General features: G+C 39.5%; 1 protein-coding gene across 1 annotated transcript; it reads left to right on the top strand.

Annotated features, from left to right (window-relative positions):
• Window positions 1-3,800: 3,800 nt before the first annotated feature.
• Window positions 3,801-21,794, top strand: LOC145552867 (uncharacterized). Its single transcript, XM_081610907.1, has 4 exons — window positions 3,801-4,372; window positions 11,509-11,817; window positions 13,297-13,550; window positions 20,778-21,794. Exons 1-3 carry the CDS (start codon window positions 4,291-4,293, stop codon window positions 13,365-13,367), a joined length of 462 nt encoding a protein of 153 aa, XP_081467033.1. The 5' UTR covers window positions 3,801-4,290; the 3' UTR covers window positions 13,368-13,550; window positions 20,778-21,794.

The following is a 21,794-nucleotide window of genomic DNA, read 5'->3' as shown; positions in this document are numbered from 1 at the left end:
TAAGAGGACGTATTGATTTTGCATTACAGCAACTGACACCAAGGTAATTTACTTATCCGACGCTTCAAGAGGAGTTCAGATATTGGCTTTCTGCCATTTTTGATCCTGCTGAAGAGGATTCATGAACACCATCTAATGCTTCAAACATTGAGCTTTTTTTAAAGTATGTTTAAATTTGTCACGCCTCTTCTCAGGGGAGAAGAAGCGAGAATGGTTACGGGTTTGCGTGGCCAGGGTCGGAGGGTCAGGTGGAATCAGATGATGGTGGTGCAAAGAGGGAAATCCCAGTTGGGACTTGGATTTAATATCAACACCGTGACATTTGCGCTGAGCGTGTGCAGGCGCAACGTCGCTCTGCAGCCAGCCAATCGCACGTACGCTGGAATAAGCACCTCTCAGGACTTTAAAAACCTGATTTAATTAACAGGTTATTAGCTAATTAGTGCATGTTGATTAATGCTCTATTAATTCTGCACAGACCCGGCTGAACTCTCAATGGCTACATTGAATATCAAAGTTGCAAACGGTGTAATTAGCAGTTCAGGCTCTAGTGGGTTTGCAGCTGTTCAGAGTTACAATGATGTAAAACAAAGTCATTTTTTTATGTTGATCACTTTTCAGTCAACTTTCTGACCCTAATATATGGTGAACAATCTATTTATCCACTCATGTTATACTAATTTACCTAAGTGATACTACGGGCCCATTCAGTAAATTAGAATATAATTGAAAATCTATTATTTTAGGAAATAATTACACACAAATGAATGTTTGAAAGCCTTTACTTCTGTTAATTATGATGGTTTTTCATGTACAGCTAATAAAATAAAACATTTAAAATTAGAATATTGCATCAGACCAATAAAAAACATATTTCATACAGAAATGTAGCCTTAAAAACAGTTTAATACCTTCTTAACAGCTTTCATTTTTAAAAAGTACTTTTATTCTCATTGGAATGTATATTGTAATTCTTTTTGATGTAACTGATGAAGTACAACTTAAGTAAAAAATTCTTACTTTTTGAAGGAAAAGTCAAATTAAAATAAATTTAGACCATTAGAGGTTTTCAGCACCTTGTATTGTTGGTCAGCTGCAACACATGAGCTCCAAATAAGACTTTTGGTTTTTAATTACAAAACAAACAGGAACCAAGTTAAACATAAATGTTTTAAATGTAAAATGTTAATATTTTTGTTCAGTTTTGGCTTAATCACTGCTCTGATTGTGTTCTTTCAACAAATTGCTTCTTTATAACCTGTGTCCTCCAGTTAATGATTAATTGACTACTAAATTAGTTGATGATTATTTCAACAATCGATTAATCCGATTAATCATTTCCTTGCTTCATTTTATATGTTTCTGTTCATTTATATTTGCATAGTGAAAAGGCTTTTAGTTACCTTTTCCTTCATAGTGTGTGCTTAAAGTGTTGAAATGTAGGTTTGCGTGCTTGCAGCGGTGAGTGTGCCAACATCCGTGGGATTTGGAGGTGTGCGTGGCGCTCTCTGTTCCTAACGCAGACACACAGAGACAGCTCGGTCTTTGTACAGCTGCCGACCCTCGGAGAGGCATGCTGGGGGCAGCGCGAGCCTCCAGTGCATCGATCATCGCGCTGACAGCGCTGCTGTCCCCACACACTGTTCAAAGTGAGATCTTCAGTATGGCTGCTTAGCAAATAATTGATGGGGTGCTTCCTGGTTTTTAAGGAGGGGAGCGCTCAGACGGCGGGCCGGCGACAGGCACTTTTAATGTGACACGTGAATCACTCTTTCATGACCCATAAAGCCATCTGGAATAACAAAGCACACTGCGACCGTTTGGGTCTTCAAACGGTTACCTGTGAAGCTCCTGTTTGTGTAATCAGGGATGCTCCACTCTCACTCAGTGGTTGTTTCATTTTTATTTCTTTTTCCATAATTTTATTATTGCAAAAGGTGATCATTGGGAAGTCAAGTGCATGAATAATACACTTGTCTAGTGAATTCCCCACTTTTTGTTCTTTTATGGCAGCTTTTGCCACTGTAGGTGATTGTATGAAAACTGCCTGTCAGATGTTGGTAAGATAAGTTTTCTATTGTTTGTTTCCATAATCAATCATTGCAGAGTGCAGGGTTTGGAAAACTGAGTGAAATCCTTGGAAGTGCTTGAATTTCATTAAGGTGTTTTCAAGGTTTGTAAAGTGCTTGATTTCTGTAGAAAATCCTTGAAAGTACTTGATATTCAAACTGCACAGTTTTGTAATAAAGTGAAATTTAATGTTTGATTAAAAACCTACATTTTGGAAAACATTACAGTTGAAACCAGATATTTTAACAGCTAATTAAAACAGACCTTTTATTTTTTTTTACTTTAATTACAAAACAAACAGGAACCAAGTTAAACGTAAATGTTTTAAATGTAAATTTGTCATTTACAAAATTTGTCATTTTGTAAATGACAAATTTACAAAATGACAAATTTTGTAAATTTGTCATTTCAAATTTACAAAATTATTTTATGAGATACAACTGTTATATTTTAGTTTACCACAAGTCCTAATTAATGACTGGATAAATTACATCATATAATAGTCTTCTCCAGCTCATTGTTTTTATCTCCAAAGTATGGTGCTGGAAAAGTTTTAAAACTTACCTTGAAGATACTTAAAAAGTTCTTGAATATTTCTGTGGGAAAAGTGAATAAATCCTGGCAGTAAATGTCTCCATCTATGATATAAAATATAGCCATAAATAACAGCTGACGTTGCTCAGGTTGGTCTCTGACTTGCAGGTTTTAATGTGTTGCCAAGTTAAACAACTATTTCACTTTACAGTCAGGAATTGATTTGATCATCTCTAGTTCAAAATCTGAATGTCTTTTTCTTGTCAGAGTGAAGTTGAAGTGAATATTTCTGCACTGAACAGAGACTTAAAAACAGCGATTCATGAAACCTTTTACTGTATTTGCAGTAACAAAACTTACGACCACCTTAAATTATTACAGGTCTGAAAACCGTAATGCAGATGAACTAAAAATAAATCTCACAATACTGAAGTAAAAACAGACATCAGACTTTATCTACATGTTATTTGTGTAAGCATAAGGGTGAACATGTCTTTTCTTTCCTACCATCACAAACACAAATGTGCAGTTTGTTAAATTCTGCTATTTTTAACTAGCATTAAGTACAACGGTTTAATCTTAATGTGAAACCTTTTTCAAACATGTTTGAGTTCTTGCAGCAAAATGTGAAAACTTCTCCATGTATTTTCAAAGGAGGTATGTATGCAAAGTGTGTCAGACTTCAGTAAGTGCGTCTTCCTTGTATCGTGTATTTGGCTTTTGAGAAGAAACCAAAAAAATCCATTATATCTCTGACTCCAGTGTCTTTTCTGCCTGGCTTTGTAAAAATTGGAAAGTTCCAACTTTTGAAACTTTTTTTCTAGAAAATGTCTTAAGTTAGTCTCAAAATTTCAATCAACTTTATTTGTATAGTAAGTACATTTCAGCAATAAGGCAGTTCAAATTGCTTTGCATCATAAAAATACACAATCAACAATTGAGAAAACCAGTAAAAATTTTGTCGAGCGCCACATCAAAATGTCGTTAATGTTTCATTTATTATGTTTCTAACCAAGTGAGTTTTAGCAGTTTTCTGGAACCAGAGTTTTTTTTTTTGGCATAAATGTATCCCTCCTTTTTTGTTTAAAATGCCCCTAATACTCTGGAAACAACAAGGCCTAAACTTCCAAATGAGAAACTTTCCTTTGTTTTTATAGTTCTGAGCTTTTGGTCCAAAACTACAACAAGCAGAAACAAAACTAAAACTTGCTGTGTGTGCCGGTGCAGGGAAAAAAAAAAAAACCTTCTTGGCCTGACATCTGTATTGACAGAACATGGTGAGCCGTGAAGTGTGATGCCTGCAACGTCTGCGAGCTGTCTCCTCACTTCCTGTTATTGTCCAGCATGTCTGAATGGCGCCTGGAGCCGACTGCACCTTCCCAGCAGATGGACGGCAAATATGGCCTCTGATTTATCTGGCCACTGATTAACTGTGAGAAAACAACACTCCACCAAATGTGGATCTATGTGTGTGTGTGTGTGTGTGTGTGTGTGTGTGTGTGTGTGTGTGTGTGTGTGTGTGTGTGTGTGTGTGTGTGTGTGTGTGTGTGCGGCGGCGGCAGCGGGGAGGACAAGCTAATATATTCATGAAAATGTATTCATAAAAAATGTTAATTGTGATCCAAAGCCGTCCGTGGCTCGGAGGATGAGTCAATAAAAAGCAGGCGAAATTGACAGGCGCCTGTTATGTGGACAGCACTCGCAGTGACAGATGTGGGGGCAGAGGGATGGACCGAGCACGGGCGCCTGATTGATCACGCTAAAGTGGGTGAGTGTTAAAATGTTACGCAACAAGCTTCCACTGCGCTTCCTTCCTTCCTTCTCGCTTCTTCAGACCCGATTATTCCTCCATGAAGAATACTTGTTGTTGTGATCCAGTTGGGATCGAGCCAGAGAAACGGATTCTGACTTCGACTTGAGCTTTTCCTCTCTTTCTTTCTCCTAGTTGTTGTTTTTACCCCGCTCGTCAGGCTTCAGCTCTCTCACTGTCTGATTGTTTAGCAGAGATTTGGACCAAACTCAGACGTAGATGAATGTCAGCCATTATCTCCGGTGGCCATTTGTGCTGGTATTTGACTCACTAATGATCGTCTTCCAGGCAGGGTAATCAGCTTCAACACACACAAACACACACGCACACACACACACACACACACACACAGACTTTAGGTCTTTCTATTTTCACAAGGACTTTGACTTCCATTCATTTCTGTAGCCCAACTCTGACCATTACGCTACACCCAGCCATTACCAGAACTCAATTCACAATGGGGCTGAAACGATTAATTGTGATTAATCGATCATTGAAATAATTGTCAACCAAGTTTGTAATTGTTAATTGGAGCACATAAACTCTAAACCAAATGCCACTTGCTGATAAAACATCATATTCAGAGCAGTAAACATCGATACATTTAGGATGAAAACACAATTTCCTGTCAATATGTTTTACCTGAATCTCCCCAGTAAGCGTAGTTTAAGCGTCACCCGGTTCCAATTCACTAAAGCAGTGGTTTCCAAACATTTTCTTGTTTGGAAACCATTTTGCTCATTTTTGGGAGCAAAATGAATGTATGTAGCTGAACATAAACAACATCGGTAGCCTTACAGGCTACTTGTTAAGCTTAAGGTGCTGTATTGATATTATCTAGTCATCTTTTAGCTAACTTTACCTGCATTCAACAGCTTTACTCAACTCAGTCGGTTAGTTTGGGGGGAAAACTGAAAAGTTCTTTGCGTTTTGCTGCCATGATTCTAACACACCTGCGCAGCTCCGCACAGCAGGTCTCCTTCGCTGCTGCACAGGTGTAAACCCAGCGCGAGTGTCGTAGCGCTCATGTTGCGTTTAAAGGCGGCTCGGAAAAACAGGTTACCACATGTTAACAACGGATGAAACAGTTTTAACTGCTGATAAAAGTGACAGAGGAGACAGATATGGGAAGGATGGAAACCCCTACTGTATCAAATTGACATAGGAATAACAGAGAGTTGGCCATTCTAAGGTAACTGAGTGCATACAGCGTTCATGTTTTTTTGTTGTTTTTTTTTTCATCCAGACGGCTTCCCGCGCCCCCCTTGCAATGGCACAGCGCCCCACAGTTTGGGAGCCCCACAGTTTGGGAACCTCTGCACTAAAGGAAGGCTATGTTGTAGCATTCTGGGCTGATTTAAAATATATTTTAAAAAATTAAAATAATAAATTGTCAATAAACATATTAAACCATTTATATAAGACACAAATCTTTTGGTGGAATAATTGTTAAATATTCTTCCATAGCTATGATTAATTTGGAGAGTTACGGTAGTTTAACAGCACTCCAACATAATGATACATGAATAAATATGAATATTTAAAGCGTTTGAATTCATTATTAATAAAACAGGCACTTTATAATTGAATTTAATTAATGTTGATTGAAGTAGGAGGTCAAAATAATAATGTTTTATATATATTTGCCGTAATGGATTCAGAGACATTCTTTATTTATTGAATTAATAATGACGTTTAATTTGAGCTTTTTGTTTCATCTGGGATTTACAGGAATTAGAAGAAAAGTTGTTTAAGTTTTTACTCTGCTGATTTTATAAACTTGACATCTGGGTGTGGCAATGGACCTGAACATTCAGAGCCACATAAAGATGGTTACAAAGTCGACCTTTTATCACTTGAAGAACATTTCCAGGGTTAAAAGACTAATGAACCAGGAAGATCTAGAGCAGTGGTTCTTAACCTGGGTTCGATCGAACCCCAGGGGTTCGTCTCAGGGGTTCGGCGGAGCCACGGAGGTAAAGACACACTTGTGTAAAGTCGTGATGAGGAGCGGAGGAGCCCTGATTGAAGGAGCTCCTCTCTCAGCATGGATTTGAACTTGTGTCTTTAATACTTCAGCAAAACTCACAGTTTTTACCAAATTTTATAGTCTAAATCTGCTCCTTAGTCGCATCTTTTCTGGGTTGGTACTGCCTCTAGTGGCGTGGAGGTGGTAACACAACTAATATAATTACATTACTAAATCAGAATACCAAAAAGTATTTTGTGTGTCGGGGGTGGATAAGAAGGGTTCAGTGAATGCGCATATGAAACTGGGGGGTTCGGTACCTCAAAAAAGGTTAAGAACCACTGATCTAGAGAAACTCATCCATGTGTTTATCTTTAGTCACACTGATTACTGTAACAGTGTCTTCACTGGTCTGAACGCTGCAGCTGATCCAGAACGCTGCTGCTGCTGGTGTTCTGACTAAAACCAGGAAGTTAGAGCACATCACCCAGTTCTACAGTCTCCCTGTAGCTCAGAGAATAGACTTTAAAATACTGTTGTTAGTTTATAAATCACTGAACGGCTTAGATATCTGCTGTTGTCATAGCAACCTTCCAGACCTCTCAGGTGTTCTGGTTCTGGTTCTGCTCTGCATCCACAGAACCAGAATCAAACATGGAGAAGCAGCATTCAGCTTCTATGCACCACAAATCTAGAACAAGCTTCCAGAAAATTGCTAAATAACCGAAACACTGAATTCCTTGAGATCAGGGGTGTCCAAACTTTTTGTCATGTGGGGCAAAATCGACAGGTCAAAAGAATTCACGGGCCAAAAAATAGAAATATTAAAATAGAACTTGGATGTTATTCATCGTAGATCTAAAACTTTAACATGATTTTGTATATTTTCTGTATTTAAAGAAATTTCATTTAGTTTTCTAATTCTCTTGGGCTTGTTTGAACAAATTTATTCTGCTATAAAAAAATAGAGTCACTCTCTCAAAACACTTGTTATATTTAGCCAAGTTTAATAAATTAAATAAAAGCTGACTTGGGCACCTCAAAAGTCGGCTTTTCAGTAAAAGTCCTTTACATCTGTCTCTAAATATGTATGTATGTAGAGACAAAAGTATGTAGAACTGTTATACTAAGTTCTGCTTATTGTAAAAGCTTGGTTATAAACAGACAGATACTTTGTGTTGCATTTAACGTTATGTTGGAATTAATATTACCTGATTAAAAATCAAAAGTTTGCATCTACAACTGTGATTTGTGTCATTCATGAATTGCAATTGAGGGCCACAGAAAATCACTTCAAGGGCTACAAATGGCCCCCAGGCCACACTTTGGACCCCACTGCTTTGAATCAGGACTAAAAACTCACCTGTTTAGGGTTATTTTTGAATAATAATAATAATAATAATAATAATAATAATAATAATAATAATAATAATAATAAATGAAACATTGACAAACAGATGTCTTTTGATGATTTTAGTGATGCCATTTGACAAAATGTAATGTTTATTACTGGTGTATTTTAATGTTTTCATGGTTTAAAGCACTTTGAAGCGCCTTGTTGCTGGAAGGTGCTGCACAGAGAAACCTGACTGGACTCCTTCATTCAAACTCCAGCTCTGCGTCTCTCCATGCAGCCCGGCCTCACCTTTAAGATCATATTACATTTACTGAAGCCTGCATATAAATTTCCTCTGTCTCATCAAACCCTCCCTTCTTCCCCACACTCAGGATGGCCTCTCCTCTGACGGATATTGGCTCATCATACTTAATCTAGGGTGAAATTTCCTAGTCTGTGCTAAATGACTTGCAGCCTTCACGAGAGAGAAGATATTTATTTTTCTCAGGGCTAATGACCTGTCCCCGGGACCCACCCACTGATGGTTATTTACTAGGGCCCAGATGCTTGGGCTCAAAATGAGTGGTAATGTCAGCGGGCGCCATCCCTCATCGGGAAGCCCCCTGATTGAATTCGAGTGATCCCATTGACATTGACTCTGTGACTTTTAAGGCCATTACCTTCCACCGCCCACCATGATCACCTCATCATCTCCTCTGAGCTGACAGCTGATTAGCAACAAATTACTGACAGGAGGAAGGATCCCGCTCTTTGTGTGTGAGAGTCTGAGGCTTCCTCCTCCTCAGACACACGCAGAGTCCAACTCCCAGCACGCACAAAAATAATAGCTGCGTCTGAATGCGGCGGCGTCCTCGCCACTACGCTTGGTGTGATGTAATAAGCGTGGACTGGAAATGCCAGTTTGCAAGCAGCTGCTCCTCATTACGGAGGCCGATTCATAAAAATTAGTGGTGGTACTCGATTTAAACTTTTAATCAAGTTAATTACACAGTCTGATTAATTAATTGCAACTATTTGGATTTTAATCGAACTATATATTGACAAATTAAGCAACATTTTCAATACAAAATCCCTTTTTTTGCTGCAAAATTATTAAATTGATCAAATAGACATATGTACGACAGCATTTTAGATTTTTAAAAAATGTGTTAAAAGAAAAATTGGCAGGAAAAAACTGAGACTAATCTCAGAAAATTTCTGAGATCAAGCTCAGATTTTTTAATTTTTTCTCACAAATTTTTTACTTTTCAAACTCAAAAATTAGACTTTTTTTCCAGAAAATTTCTGAGACTAATCTCAGAATTTTCAAACTCAGACGTGTATTTTTTTTTTTAATTTCTATTAATCTCAGAATTTTCTAGTTTTTTTTCTCACAAATATTTGACTTTTCAAACTCATACATTTATGATTCTTTTATAGAATTCTGATTCTTTTCGCTAGAAATTTTCTAGCAAAATTTTCTAACAAAGTTTTCTAGCGATTCTAGAGATTAAGCTCAGAATTTCTGAGTTTTTTCTCACAAATTCGTTGAAGCCGTTTACTCCAGTGGGAAAGATTTTCAAGAACAATATTTGTTTGTGGTGCTATTGATGCTGTGCCATGCTGTCACAGTTACCTAAAAAAAGATTTTTTTTTCATCGTCTTTACCGTTATCATAATGGTACCACAAAATATCCCGGCTCCATCTACAACAGTTCTGATGTGATCTGAAGATTCCTCTGAATGTTCAGAACTGCCTCCTTCCTCCCAAGCAATCAAAAGGACCAGACTAGAAGGGAGATGCTCCATTTGCTGCCAACAGGATCCATTTTTAATGCTTTGGGGGAATTTAAAGCCCACTTTTAATTACAGATCGGTCCCAGCGTAGCAGCAGTCATGGATGCTGGCTCTGTGGCCTCGAAGGTGCTTCGGTTCTGGTCCTGGGACGTTTGTGAGATGCTGGAGATGACAGCTGACCCTGAAGCTGTGAGTTCCTCAAGAACAGAGAAATCCCAGAAGTGGCTCTGAGGGGAGGTTGGACTAGTCCTCCACTTGTGACGAACAGGGACAGAAGCGGCTGAAAAAGCACTTTCTGCTGGTTAATGAAGCTGATGGTCTCACGTGAGTCCCACTAGTGGATCTCTGAACGGTCAGAGCAGGTGACGATAAGACATGCCGACACAGAATGCTGTTTGTCACCAAACCACTGGCCTGGTTTCACATGAGAATGCTCTGATTAATCTACATGTTTTGTTATGTTTCGTTATTGTCCAAAATTTCCATTTTGCATATTTGTATACCTCCAATTGGCCAAAGTGCTAAAAACAAACCACCCACCTGTTTTTTGGCAATAAGTTAATGTTTTTTGGTGTCTTGTAAATGAACTGTTTCAAAAACTTCTTGATTACTAAGTCGCATTCAATCTTACCTAGCAACCCAGGTAGAGCTCCAGCATATTTGGTCAGCTGGTCTCACCACTGAATGTGCTGTACAATGGCTGCTGGAAAAACCAAGTACTTTGTTGTTGACTTAACGTCCAGAAATCACTGGCTGCATTCTTGCTGGCTGTGCAGGAAGCTGTTAAATGTTCATTAGCATTAAAAGAGAGTGTGGTCTTGTATTATTATACTGTATTAGTTGAAAAGGGTCTCAAAACAACAACATTATCGTTTATCGCAATAACAATTTATCGTTCAGCAAAATTTGTTATCGTGACAGGTCTATTTTCAACAGAGATTGCAGAAATATTTTTGGTCTTTTTCTGTCAACAGTTTATTGAAATAAGTAAAACACTGAAAACAAAGCTAGTAGACAGTCGATGTCGTTACACCATGTCTCTGTTATCCTGCTGCCCCTCTCTGTCTCTCTCTCGCTCTGCGGTGATGCATCGTTGTCGCTGTCGGATCATGGAGGGGCCGGGGGCTGGGGTCACCCTGGTCTCAGACCTGGTCTGTGGCCTCAGAGAAACTCAGTGTGTCCAAGACGGAAAAGAAGCCTCCCCTCTGGCGCTTTGGGTCGCGGTGGCGTGTCTGTCACTTAGCCTGGCTGACTCGCCCCTCTCTATCTCCATCTCTGTGCGACAGTCAGGATGGCAGATGACAGCGGGGGGCCACCGGGGGACCACAAGCTCCCAGTGAACCTCCATTCGCCGATCTCCATGGAGAATAGCCCCCACCAGCTGTATTTCAAGGCCGTCAAACTGCTGCTGTCACGACAAAGGCCACGGCAACCAGGCGAGGCCTCTCCCATAAAACATCAAAAGCATCCACTGCAATGAAAACATGCGAGGAAAGCGCGGAGGGAGGAGGTGGGGGCTTGTCAATCTGCACAGCCCCTCTTCTAAGTGACTGTAGCCCACCGCCACTACACTCAGCTTCCACGCCATTCATTTTTCATGCTGCGCTGTCGGTGATCCAAACTGTGCCATCCATTCTGCAGCTGACATGTCCAAATGTCTGAGTTACCGCATAGCGCTGCACATAACAGAGCTGTCTGCAAAAAGTTTTATGATATGGAAATATGGTGAGAGCCTCTGTGATGAATGGGCATAATGGGGCCAGAAGTAACGCCGAGCTGCTGTGGGCATCTGGAGCGTTTTTATCTTGAGAATAATACCTGAGTGACATGAGCTCATTCTTTCTGACATGCAAAGGTTGCCTTAAAAAAACATTCATGGTGCTTGGATGTTTTCACATTTTGTGGTAATAAAATAGGGTGTTTTCACTCCTGATAGTCTGGTGGAGTTGGTTCGACTGGAGACCAAAATTGCAACATTTATTCCGTTTTCAGCTGCTGTGGTTCGCTTCCTCTGTGTTGCCCTGCGACAGACTGGCGACCTGTCCAGGGTGACCCCGCCTCTCGCCCGGTACGCCAGCTGGAGAGAGGCACCAGCAACCCTTCCGACCCCACTGAGGGACAAGGGTGTAAGAAAATGGATGGATGGTTCGCTTCCACACTGCACTGCCTCAAATGACTCTAACACTTTGAGGAACCTGTTCCCTTCCTCGCCTGTGGGGGCGCTGCACCAAGAACCACTGAAGAAAATTACACAGAAACCTCTGAAGAAGACACTGAGCACAACCTCCGTCTTCAGGAAAGGTAAGCAACGGAAGGGCGTCAGGTTTGAGCTGTTGTAGGATTTTTATTTGGGGTTGGTAAAATACTTTAAGCCATTTCTCCTGCTAGCGTTAGACTCTCGTGTTTATTTTGGTTGTATTTACCCAGAATGTGTGTCCGCTTCAGTCCGCTTCCTGCCTTTGGACCGGTCTCCGGTCCGTTTGCGTTTAGGATGTTTTCACACCCAATAGTTTGGTAGACGAGGTTTGTTCGGGGACCAAAACCGCAACATTTGTTACATTTTCAACTGATGTGGTTCGCTTTCACACTTCACTGTCAAACAAGCAGACTTCTTAAAAACTTGAAAACTTGGTCCCCTCCTCGCCTGTGGGGGCGCTGCACCAAAAGCTACTGAAGAAAGCGACACAAAAACCATGAATGCAACTTTTTTTCACAAAATGGAAACAAAAATGTATTGGCATGAGACTTTAGTAGTTTTCTGTTGTCTCCAAAAGAGAAATCCTAAAACCACTCAAATCTGATGCCGCTCCATTTGTATTTACATTTTCTGAAGAAGGAAGTTGCGCTTCGTGTCTTCATGTAATTTCCTTCAGTGGGTTTTGGTGCAGCGCTACCGCAGGTGAGAAGGGGAACGGGTTTTTCAAAGTGAGTGCAGTGTGAAAGCGAACCGCATCAGTTGAAAATGTAACAAAAGTCCCTAATTAGACCAATTCCACCAAACTATCAGGTATGAAAACATCAAAGGCCTTTAAAAATCTATGTCTTATCAATTTAGTGAGATATATTTTCAGAACAAGGTCATAAACGGTGGGGGGCGGGGGGGAAAGCAGCATCCAGGTTTGTAAAATCTCAATTTAATCTCAGTCTGCATGCTAAACACCTTTATATAGACCACAACTGTCTACAAGTGAGCTTGGTTGTTAAAGCTCCAGAGAAGAACCATCATCACGCTGAGAGATGGTGCATTATGTCCAGGCTGACGCGTCAAGAGGCCCCAGATTAACGACCCCCCTGCACACACACCACCGTTCCCACCTCCGTTCCAGGGGCCACGCTCATTTACATAAACTGATAATCCTTGATAAAAATTTCCATTAGACAAAGGTGAAATGGATCAATTTCTGCTGCCAAGATAAATCTCACGTTTTACACCGACAGGGTCATTACACGAGCCACATTTCAGAAATAATGTATTTAAAAAGTCCGCCGATAGCGGCCATTTCCCGTTTTCCAATTACCTTTAAGAAAAGCTTATTCTGTGGACAATAAAGCACATTACGGCACAATATGATACAGTCCATAAAGATCAGCGTGTTTGATGAGAGGTTAGCGAAAGCTCAGCATATTTCGGCGGGGATGTCACAACCCCGTGGTTATCGCTGACACCTCGCTGTGCTCGCCATGCAAATGTCCTATTACGCCCAGTCCAAATAGATTAGGAGGCCTGTTCGGAAGTAAACAGTTTTTTCCTGTTTTTTTCCCTTCTCTGTCTCCTTGCAGAGAAAATGGGAGGAAATAAAGACGGCACGGGTGAGAGAGGAGGGGACAAGATTGACAGGATAGAGAGGTGATGCCACCTGTACAGGGCAGGAAGAGAACGGAAAAAACTCATTAGTCTGCCTCCATCCCAATTCGCTGCTGTGACCTTGAGACATCCACGCCTCCCTCCAGGCTCAGCCCAGTCAGGACTCCCCGGATCAACCCCCACCTTCAGCGCCAGCATCTCCTAATTCAGCCGCAGCCATTTGATGAAGGTATTACAACCTGTTTTTCTGTTTTTATCTTGCGTCGTCCTTTTTTTTGCATTCCTGAAACTTGCAAGATGCGTTTGAGGGCCGATTAGTTTTATTTATATCTTAATCAGTTTATAGGGTGTGTTAATTATTATTATTAGTTAAATATTGTTACGTTTTTATTAGTTGTAGTTTTAGTTTATTCGTACTTTTGCAGAATTCAGAAAGGTCAAAGTGTTCTGATTATGTACACATCAATTGTGAAAGGAATACTCAGCAGAAGATTTTCAAAACAATGATTCAAATATTGTTGATCAATATTTTCTCCCAACTCACCATTTTGTGAACTAACATAAGGATTATGGAGAGCCAAAATTTGCTGGCAGCTGATGTAAGCTACTTGTGTGGAGGAAAAAGATAAATTTCACATTTCACTTCACAAAAATGTTCTCTCTATTTCAGTTTTTGATATTCCATTAGTTTTAGTTCACTATAATGACCTTGCTGAGAACCAGTCTCCATTTTGTTTAACACTGTTTTATAAAATTTTTTTAAAACACAAACACAACACAGAGTTGGTGTAGCTATGATACAAGCTGAAGTGTGAAGAGCTTATAGCTGCAGCATGTAACTTTCATAATTCGTATTTTTGTTACAACTCTAGCTATGATGGTTAGATGCGTATGAGACAGGTAATCTGAGAAAAATATAAATCTCTGCCTTCTCCCAGTTCTCCCAGTGCTAACTAACTTCAGAAACAGCCAATCAGAGCCAGGAGAAGGATTGTCTTGGTGCTGTCAATCATGCTCATGTATGCGCTGCTCACAACCTCTCCCTTGCTTCCTTCTATGTTAGAGCTTCTCCCCGTCAGCAGAATCTGTCATGAATGCTGAAGCTAGTTAGCACTAACGGTGGATAAATGTCTTTCCTGAAGCATTGAGTTGTTTCTCCACTATTATCACGTTTAGCAGCGTATACACAAGGGTGAGTGAAAGCGCTAAGTCCCTCCTCCTGGCTCTGATTGGTTGGGTTTTGGTCAGGAGCAGCACATTTTTCAGATCGCAATAGTAGCTCAGGTAAGAGATGGAGGATATCGATCTTTTCACAGGTTATCTGTTTCTGATTATACTGTCACGACATGACATTTTTAACAAATGGTTTTTTTTTTAAATAAAAGCTAAATGTTGCAGTTACAGGAGATTAATGGTTTATTTTATTTTTTTGAAAGTGAATAGCTCAAAGAAAAAACAAAAAATTAACTGGATGGAAAAAGGGAATAATTAAAAAGATATCAGATATAATTTCCCTTTGAACGTGAAATTTTCTTTCGGGAGATCAAGTTTATTTGCTATACAAATAAATTTGACTTTAGATTTATTATGGATCTAGTTTCGCAGAATAAATTTTTTCTTAAAAATAGCTTACCACCCAGCTGAAATTAAGTAACTGTTAATAAACATTAATAGAGGATTATTAAATGTTTATATATTAAGTAAATCAGATCCTACAGCAATGCAGAGTTACAGAAGACCTAGATGTCCTGGATTTTATGGGAAAATATTCATTTCAGTCGTTGGAAACTTGGATTTGAAAAAAATGACTTAATTCCAGAAGTGTCCACTAGTGAGTGTAGCATCTTCCAGTTTTTAACAAGTGAAGTGAAATGGCCTTATTGACTTATGAACTGACAGGTTACTGATCGACTTCTCTCAGTTGCTGCTTCTCCAAACATTCAGTCTGAAAACGTCTCTCTCTCCAAAAAAAAACTGCAGATTCCTGCAGATCTGAGAGCAGAAACAAAAGAAATCAGCTGCAGATATCTCCTCTGTCCCACCAGCTGCCTCCCCCTCCAACGCCAGCAGACATGAAACCCATTATCCTGATGAAATCTGAGGTAGTGCCCATTAAAGTGTGGCTGCAGATCTTCAAAACGTTTCCGCACTTTGAGATTTTCCTGACAGCAGGTTTGGAGCGAACCCTTAGAGAAAAGAAAATTATTTATCAACAGATTTTTATCTGCTTGTCCATTTTTCATCATGTGGGTGTCCCAATCCTCCATTACAATAATCATAGCCTCAATTATTACCAGGATTAAAAGCACTAACTTTGAATAAATCATGCTGTGATTGCTGCGTTCCTCACGCAGTTTTGGGGGCTCTCATGTCTCCATGAGCTACCATAGCGCCCCCCGCAGCTTTCAGAGTGAAACAAAAGCTTCGTTTAGCTGTGTGACTCATGGCTCTGCAGCTGTGAGTCTTTTGTTTCAGCCACACAGCGAAGGAGTGACAACAAACAACTGGGTCCAGTCTGTGATCCGCGGCCTGTGAATCACTGAGCTGCTCATTCAGACGTTTAGTCTCACACAGACACAACCCTTTTTTCAAAGTGTGTAACTTTATTATAAAGAAAGCCAACCTTTTAATAAAAGTGAAGATTATTTAAAGGTTTACGAGGGTGTAAAGTACAAGAAAAATATAATTTTTAGTGTTTTAATGTTAAAAAGTAGACGCCCAGAGCAGCAAATTGAACTCATAATCCTGATCCGTGGATTCTGTTGTCGTTACTGTACTGTTTCTGCTCCACGCTGACGGACAGATTAGATTCATCAGCTTTCTGCTGCTTAATGTCAGGCAGCTCAGATGGTTCAGTGGGTGGCTTTCTGGCCACTGCAGGTACAGAGTGACCTCTACAGGAGGAGGCCAGAACTGCAGCCTCTCCTCCCATAATGGCTCCAATTCACAAAAACAGACATCATTTAGAGCAAACTCATCTTCATTTTGGGTCATGTCACGATCGTGAGTGTGTACAAGGTCTGGGTGAGACGAAATGTATCGACAAAGCCACGTAAGAAAATGAAACATTAAAAATTGGTGTCTTAATTCAGTGAGTACTAATTAAAATGGAATATTGGACATCTTTTCACATTGAGTTTTATTAACAATACCTAAAAACCAACTAAAAAAAATAAAAAATGGCATACATAAAAAAAATTAAATTACAATAAATATAAATTATTTGCACTTCAGTTGTTCCATCCTAATTAAAGTCTACAAAATTTCCCTTTATCCATGATTGGTCACTTTTATTATCTGAAGTTGTTAACATGTAAACCGGTAAAGACAGGAAGTGTTGAATAAAAACAGACCCCCGACTTCAGTCTTCTTGTTTTCACGTTCTGACCAACCTATGTTGCTATTGCGTTTCCAGTCGTTTCACCAGAGAGACTCTTTATCCTGTCTTTGCCATCACTGTTACTGGTGTATAAAAAAAACTAGAACAAGTAAATAAACAATTCTTAGCCTGGTGGGGAGCAAGCAAAGCCTGGTGGCCCGCCAGGCTTATTGAACACTGTGGGAAACTCTGCGGTAAATGTGACTTTTTTGTTACTCACCACATCGTCTCAACTGAGGCTGATGTGTAAAAGTTAAAGTAAAGAAACACTGCCTCCTGCAGGTGGGAGTCAGCTCTCACTAAAATTCAACGTTTTTTATCATTTTTATAGAAAATTAGCAAGAAACTCACATTAACGTGAAAAAAAGTGGGGACCTGTTGATTTTGTGCAAATTTCCATGATCGTAAATTTGCGAAAAACTGGATGGACAGAGTGATGTAATTTGGCGTCTGGAATCTAGAGGGCCACATAAGAAGCTACGGCGGGCCCGATTTGGCCCCCGGGCCTCAAGTTTGACATACGAGTTTGATTGATTTATATTAACCTGGTTAGTAAGCTTTTTATTAGCCTAATTTAAAGTGTTTATTAATTTATTTTCTAATCCCTTTATTTCTTTTTGTTTCTTTTCTCCTCTCCTTAGAATAGAAATATAATTAGTACATATTTTTAAAAAGAAGTAAAACGGATAAAATAATCTATGTCAGGTTTTCAGTCTTGTTTTTGATGTAACTAAGCTTGTTTATATTTTCTATTTTATTCTTATTTATTTATAATAATACAATGCAGACATCAAAGCTTGATATAAATATGTTCAGTAATAGTGATAGATGCAGCTAAAATGTTTAAGTAAACACTTTGTAGAATTATTTGTAAAATATTTTTAATTCATAAAATAAAGTGTATAACATATTAAATAAAAATGCAGTTAAATTTAAATGCATTTATTATCACAGCTGCATTCCAGTGTTTTTTTCCACCTCTGACGGTTTTCTAACCTGTAAAAAAAAACTTCCATCTCTGGTCAGGTGTTTTGGGCTGGATTAAAATATGCCGTACAGCTTCTGATCGCTACATGTCACAATCATGAAAAACCTCTCCAGGTTACAAAATAAAATAATAAAAACAAAAATCCACAATTACATTGTTTTTAAAATCTAAATCTTCTTTGCAAAAGTCAGGAAAACTAATCTGCTCTGTGTGTCGCTCTGCAGAAAGAGGATAACTGACGGCGCATATGCAGCTGCAATCTTTGCAGAGTTTTGTAATAAAGGGCTTATTTCGGCATCACTCCGAATGTAAGGGAAAGAAATTACCAAGCAGACATCGTCCTTGTGTCATTAAGCTTAGTTTCTCTGAGTGATGAGGATGAGCTTTCTGTTTTTGATCCATTAAGGATTACCACTAAGTTTCGTCCAGCTGCAAAAAAAAAGTGCAACACATGACGGAGCTGTAATCCCATTCCCAACAGCAGCGAAGTGTCCTGAAGCCATCGCTCTGCCCTTCTCCGTAATCCTTCCGCTACTGTAAAAGAAGAAGAAAAAAAATTGTTTTTCACTTTTCCTTTGCACTCGCAGCAGGAATTAAAAGTCAAAGAACCAGATGTATCTTCTAAGACTAAAAAGAAGTACACGTAAAATCTGCGGATTAAGATTAATGCCTTTCAATATTGTTACACAGATGAAACTTTGCCCAAACAAACGGAAAGCGGGAATGTCATTTCATTCCCAGAAAGCGCTCAGCGGGCCAGATGCTTCAAGGATAAACTCAGATATTAGTACTCCAACGTTTGTCCATGCAGACATTTCACTTTCAGTTTTTAGTCGGATTCAGAAACAAAGCTGCTCGGTCCGACTTTATATATCGCCGTGTTTTAGCTGTCGTCGACTTATTTAACCATAGAGAAACTTTTATTTGAAAAACAAAGAGTTTCCTCTGAATTTGAGAAGGAATTTTGCTCTTACTCTGTGTTTAATTCATCTGCGAAAGAAGAATCTGCTGAGTTGACGAAGAACAAGTCATGGTTGCTATGGCGACTCCGTAGCAACCAAGCCATGAATTTGGTGGGAATAGAATAGAATATGCTTTATTGATGATTGACAAGCTACTCCATCTAAGGTGTTGGATAAAACCATAAGAAATTAAGTTTCTAAAATCTCTGGAAAAAATTTAACCCACTTCTCTGAACCCCATTGAAAAACCTCGTGGTTATTCCACCAAATATTGATTTCTGAACTCTTCCAGAGTTAAAACATTAGTATTGTTGTTTCTAAATGAACATGGGTTTTTCTTTGTATTATTTGAGATCTGAAAGCTCTGCATCTTTTTTGTGATTTTGACCTTTTCTACAAATAAATTCTAAATTTTTGCTTGGAATTTCAGAGACATGTTGTCAGTAGTTCATAGAGTAAAATAAGTGGTTTCTTAATTTTTTACAGATTTGTATATATACCTTAGAGTGATGTAAGTAATTCAATAAATAAATAAGTGAATAAATTAATAACGGGCATGCAAATATGTTAATCTAAAAATGAGTGCAGAGAAAATTAGATTTAATTTACTCAGACAAGAGAAGCCCACAGCATTACTTTATTCATCTCATTTAAGCCTCAAGAAAACAATGACTGTGCAAAATCTGCAAGCCGTATGAAAAAAATGAAGTTTGAATGAAGTTGATGTGTCTGTAGAGTTTTAGATTAGAGCGTTAGATTTTCTCACCCATTCACCAAAACCTCCTGATACTCTGGGATTTTTCTAAATTTTGTAAACAAAGTCTGACATCATGCTACTGGCTGTCTTGATATGTTTATTGCATAAATTTTCCAACACTGGAAACTGAACATTATGACGGAAACAGAAGAAACAAATACTCTAAATAATGACGAGTAAATAATTCCACTGCAAAAATTAAAAATATTAAGTATTTTTGTTCTAATATGTTAGTGCACTTCAAATAAGACAAAACTAACTTACAAGTAATTTTTCAGCAAGATATAGGAGCTTGTTTTACGTTGGTAATAAGTTCTTAACATTGATTAAAAGTACTAGTTAAACTGACAAATTATTTCACTTAATACAACTTATTTTCCCTATGTTATAATTTAAATAATCTGCCAGTGGAACTAGTACTTCTTAATCGATATTAAGAAAACCCATCCATCCATCCAACAATCCATCCATCCATTTTCTTTACACCCTTGTCCCTTAGTGGGGTCAGGAGGTGCTGGTGCATCTCCAGCTAACGTTCCGGGCGAGAGGCGGGGTCACCTGGACAGGTCACCAGTCTGTCGCAGGGCAACACAGAGACACACAACCATGCACACACACACTCACACCTAGGGACAATTTAGACAGACCAATTAACCTGACAGTCATGTTTTTGGACTGTGGGAGGAAACCGGAGTACCTGGAGAAAACCCACAGGGAGAACATGCAAACTCCATGCAGAAAGACCGGGGCCGGGAATCGAACCCTGAACCTTCTTGCTGCACGGCAGCAGCTCTACCAACTGCGCCACTGTGCAGCCCCTATTAAGGAAATATGTACTTAAAACAATCTCCTATGTAGTTTTTTTTACAGTGTACACTGCAGACATTCTTGGTAAGATTTGGTGTTTTTGCCGTGTCAGGTCTTTTAAATCAGCACCCTTAATGAAACTATGCACAATTTCAGAGTCTCACCAGCTGTGTTACAGTCAAATTGCAAAAGAGCAGAGAAAAAAATGATCTTTCAAAACTAATCTGGTGCATTAGTGAAGAAATTAGTGTTTTTTCAACTTTCATACGAGCTGGTAGTAATATTTTTAAGTAGCCAAACTCCTGATTTGTTTCAGAGATTCACATCAAATTGAATCTGTTTGGCTTCAAGTGAATCTCGAAGGACAGGCCTCTGATGTGGATGTCCGCTTGAAAAACGTCCTTTTTGATCACAAATTTTCCTGGACGATAAATCGTTCCAGACGTCATTGCGATAAACGATAATGTTGTTGTTTTGTTGCGTCTATTCTTGGCAAACATCTGCATATCTTTGCATTATTTCCTCAGCAGGTGATTTCTGTTTCTAAATGTTGCGTTTCTCAGGGCGGTCCTTTTCAGGAACACATCAGCAGAATGTTTTCACACTCCTCCTCCTCTTCCTCTTCCTCGTCTCTCTGCGGCAGACTGAGTTCACCCCCCACTCTGCGGGAAGAGCAAAGAGCTGTCCGCAGCGTTTTGTGTCAAGGCCCGGAGCGCGGTCCTCGATGCGAAGAGGAGAGAACGGGAGAGGAAGAGAAACTCTGTGTGACACTGAGGCATGGAGGAAGAAGAGGAGGAGGAGGAGGAAGGCGAGGCCGCATCAGGAGGTTGTCGAGCCACATCCAAGTGTCAGGGTCCCGAAATAGTGGCGAGCGACAAGCAGACTGAAGACACCAAACAAACAACAGCTCTCAGATCGAGTAAACATCGGCTAACACGCGGGACGCGACAAACTGTGAAGCCTCCCTCTGTCTTCCGGTCCTGCTAATCAGATCTGTGGAGAAAGCAACCGGAGAGGACACTGGTCCTGCTAGAGGAGGCCTCTGCCGCCTCTCTTCTGTTCTGGCTGGAGTCCTCGAAGGAAAAAAAAAAAAAAAAAACACTGACAAGCTCAGTGTGGACACAGAGGACAGAGTCTCGTCTCCAGCAGATGTCTCGTGGCGCAGACTATAAATAAAGCCAATGAGCGCAGCCGGCTGCTGACAATGCTGCGTTCACTTTGCAAACGGCCCAACTGGAGAACACAGCTTTTTAAATAAAGTATTGATCTTCAGTTTCTTAAACCGATTCTTACCTCTGTACTCAGGCTGGGTCTGCTGGAGGTTTCTCCCTGTAACAAAAAGGAGTCGTTTCTTTCCACTGTCGCCACCTGCTTGCTCAGGATTGCAGCTAACGGATTATTTTAGTAATCAATTAATCAACTTACAAATTGGCACATAGATTTTGCATTTAACCACTTAAGCCTGTCTTGTAGCAGTTAATCCGACCTGGACATGTAACAGATCAACACTGAAGCGTTTTTGTTCCAAATGAGAAAATGGAAAAAATAAAACTTGCAGCTGAAAAGCTTTGAAAATAGTA

The sequence above is a fragment of the Poecilia reticulata genome, chromosome 9, assembly GCF_904066995.2.
Source record: "Poecilia reticulata chromosome 9, P_reticulata-male-v2, whole genome shotgun sequence".
In the NCBI taxonomy this organism is placed as follows: domain Eukaryota; kingdom Metazoa; phylum Chordata; class Actinopteri; order Cyprinodontiformes; family Poeciliidae; genus Poecilia; species Poecilia reticulata.
The sequence above is the reverse complement of the archived record's forward strand: the minus strand, read 5'-3'. Positions and strand labels throughout refer to the sequence as shown.

Bases quoted from the DNA above. Each gene is read 5' to 3' on its own strand.
- LOC145552867 (XM_081610907.1), top strand. From the start codon at position 4,291: ATGTGGACAGCACTCGCAGTGACAGATGTGGGGGCAGAGGGATGGACC. The intron at 4,373-11,508 runs GTGAGTGTTAAA...TTCCGTTTTCAG, and splicing joins GATTGATCACGCTAAAGTGG to CTGCTGTGGTTCGCTTCCTC. The intron at 11,818-13,296 runs GTAAGCAACGGA...GTCTCCTTGCAG, and splicing joins AACCTCCGTCTTCAGGAAAG to AGAAAATGGGAGGAAATAAA.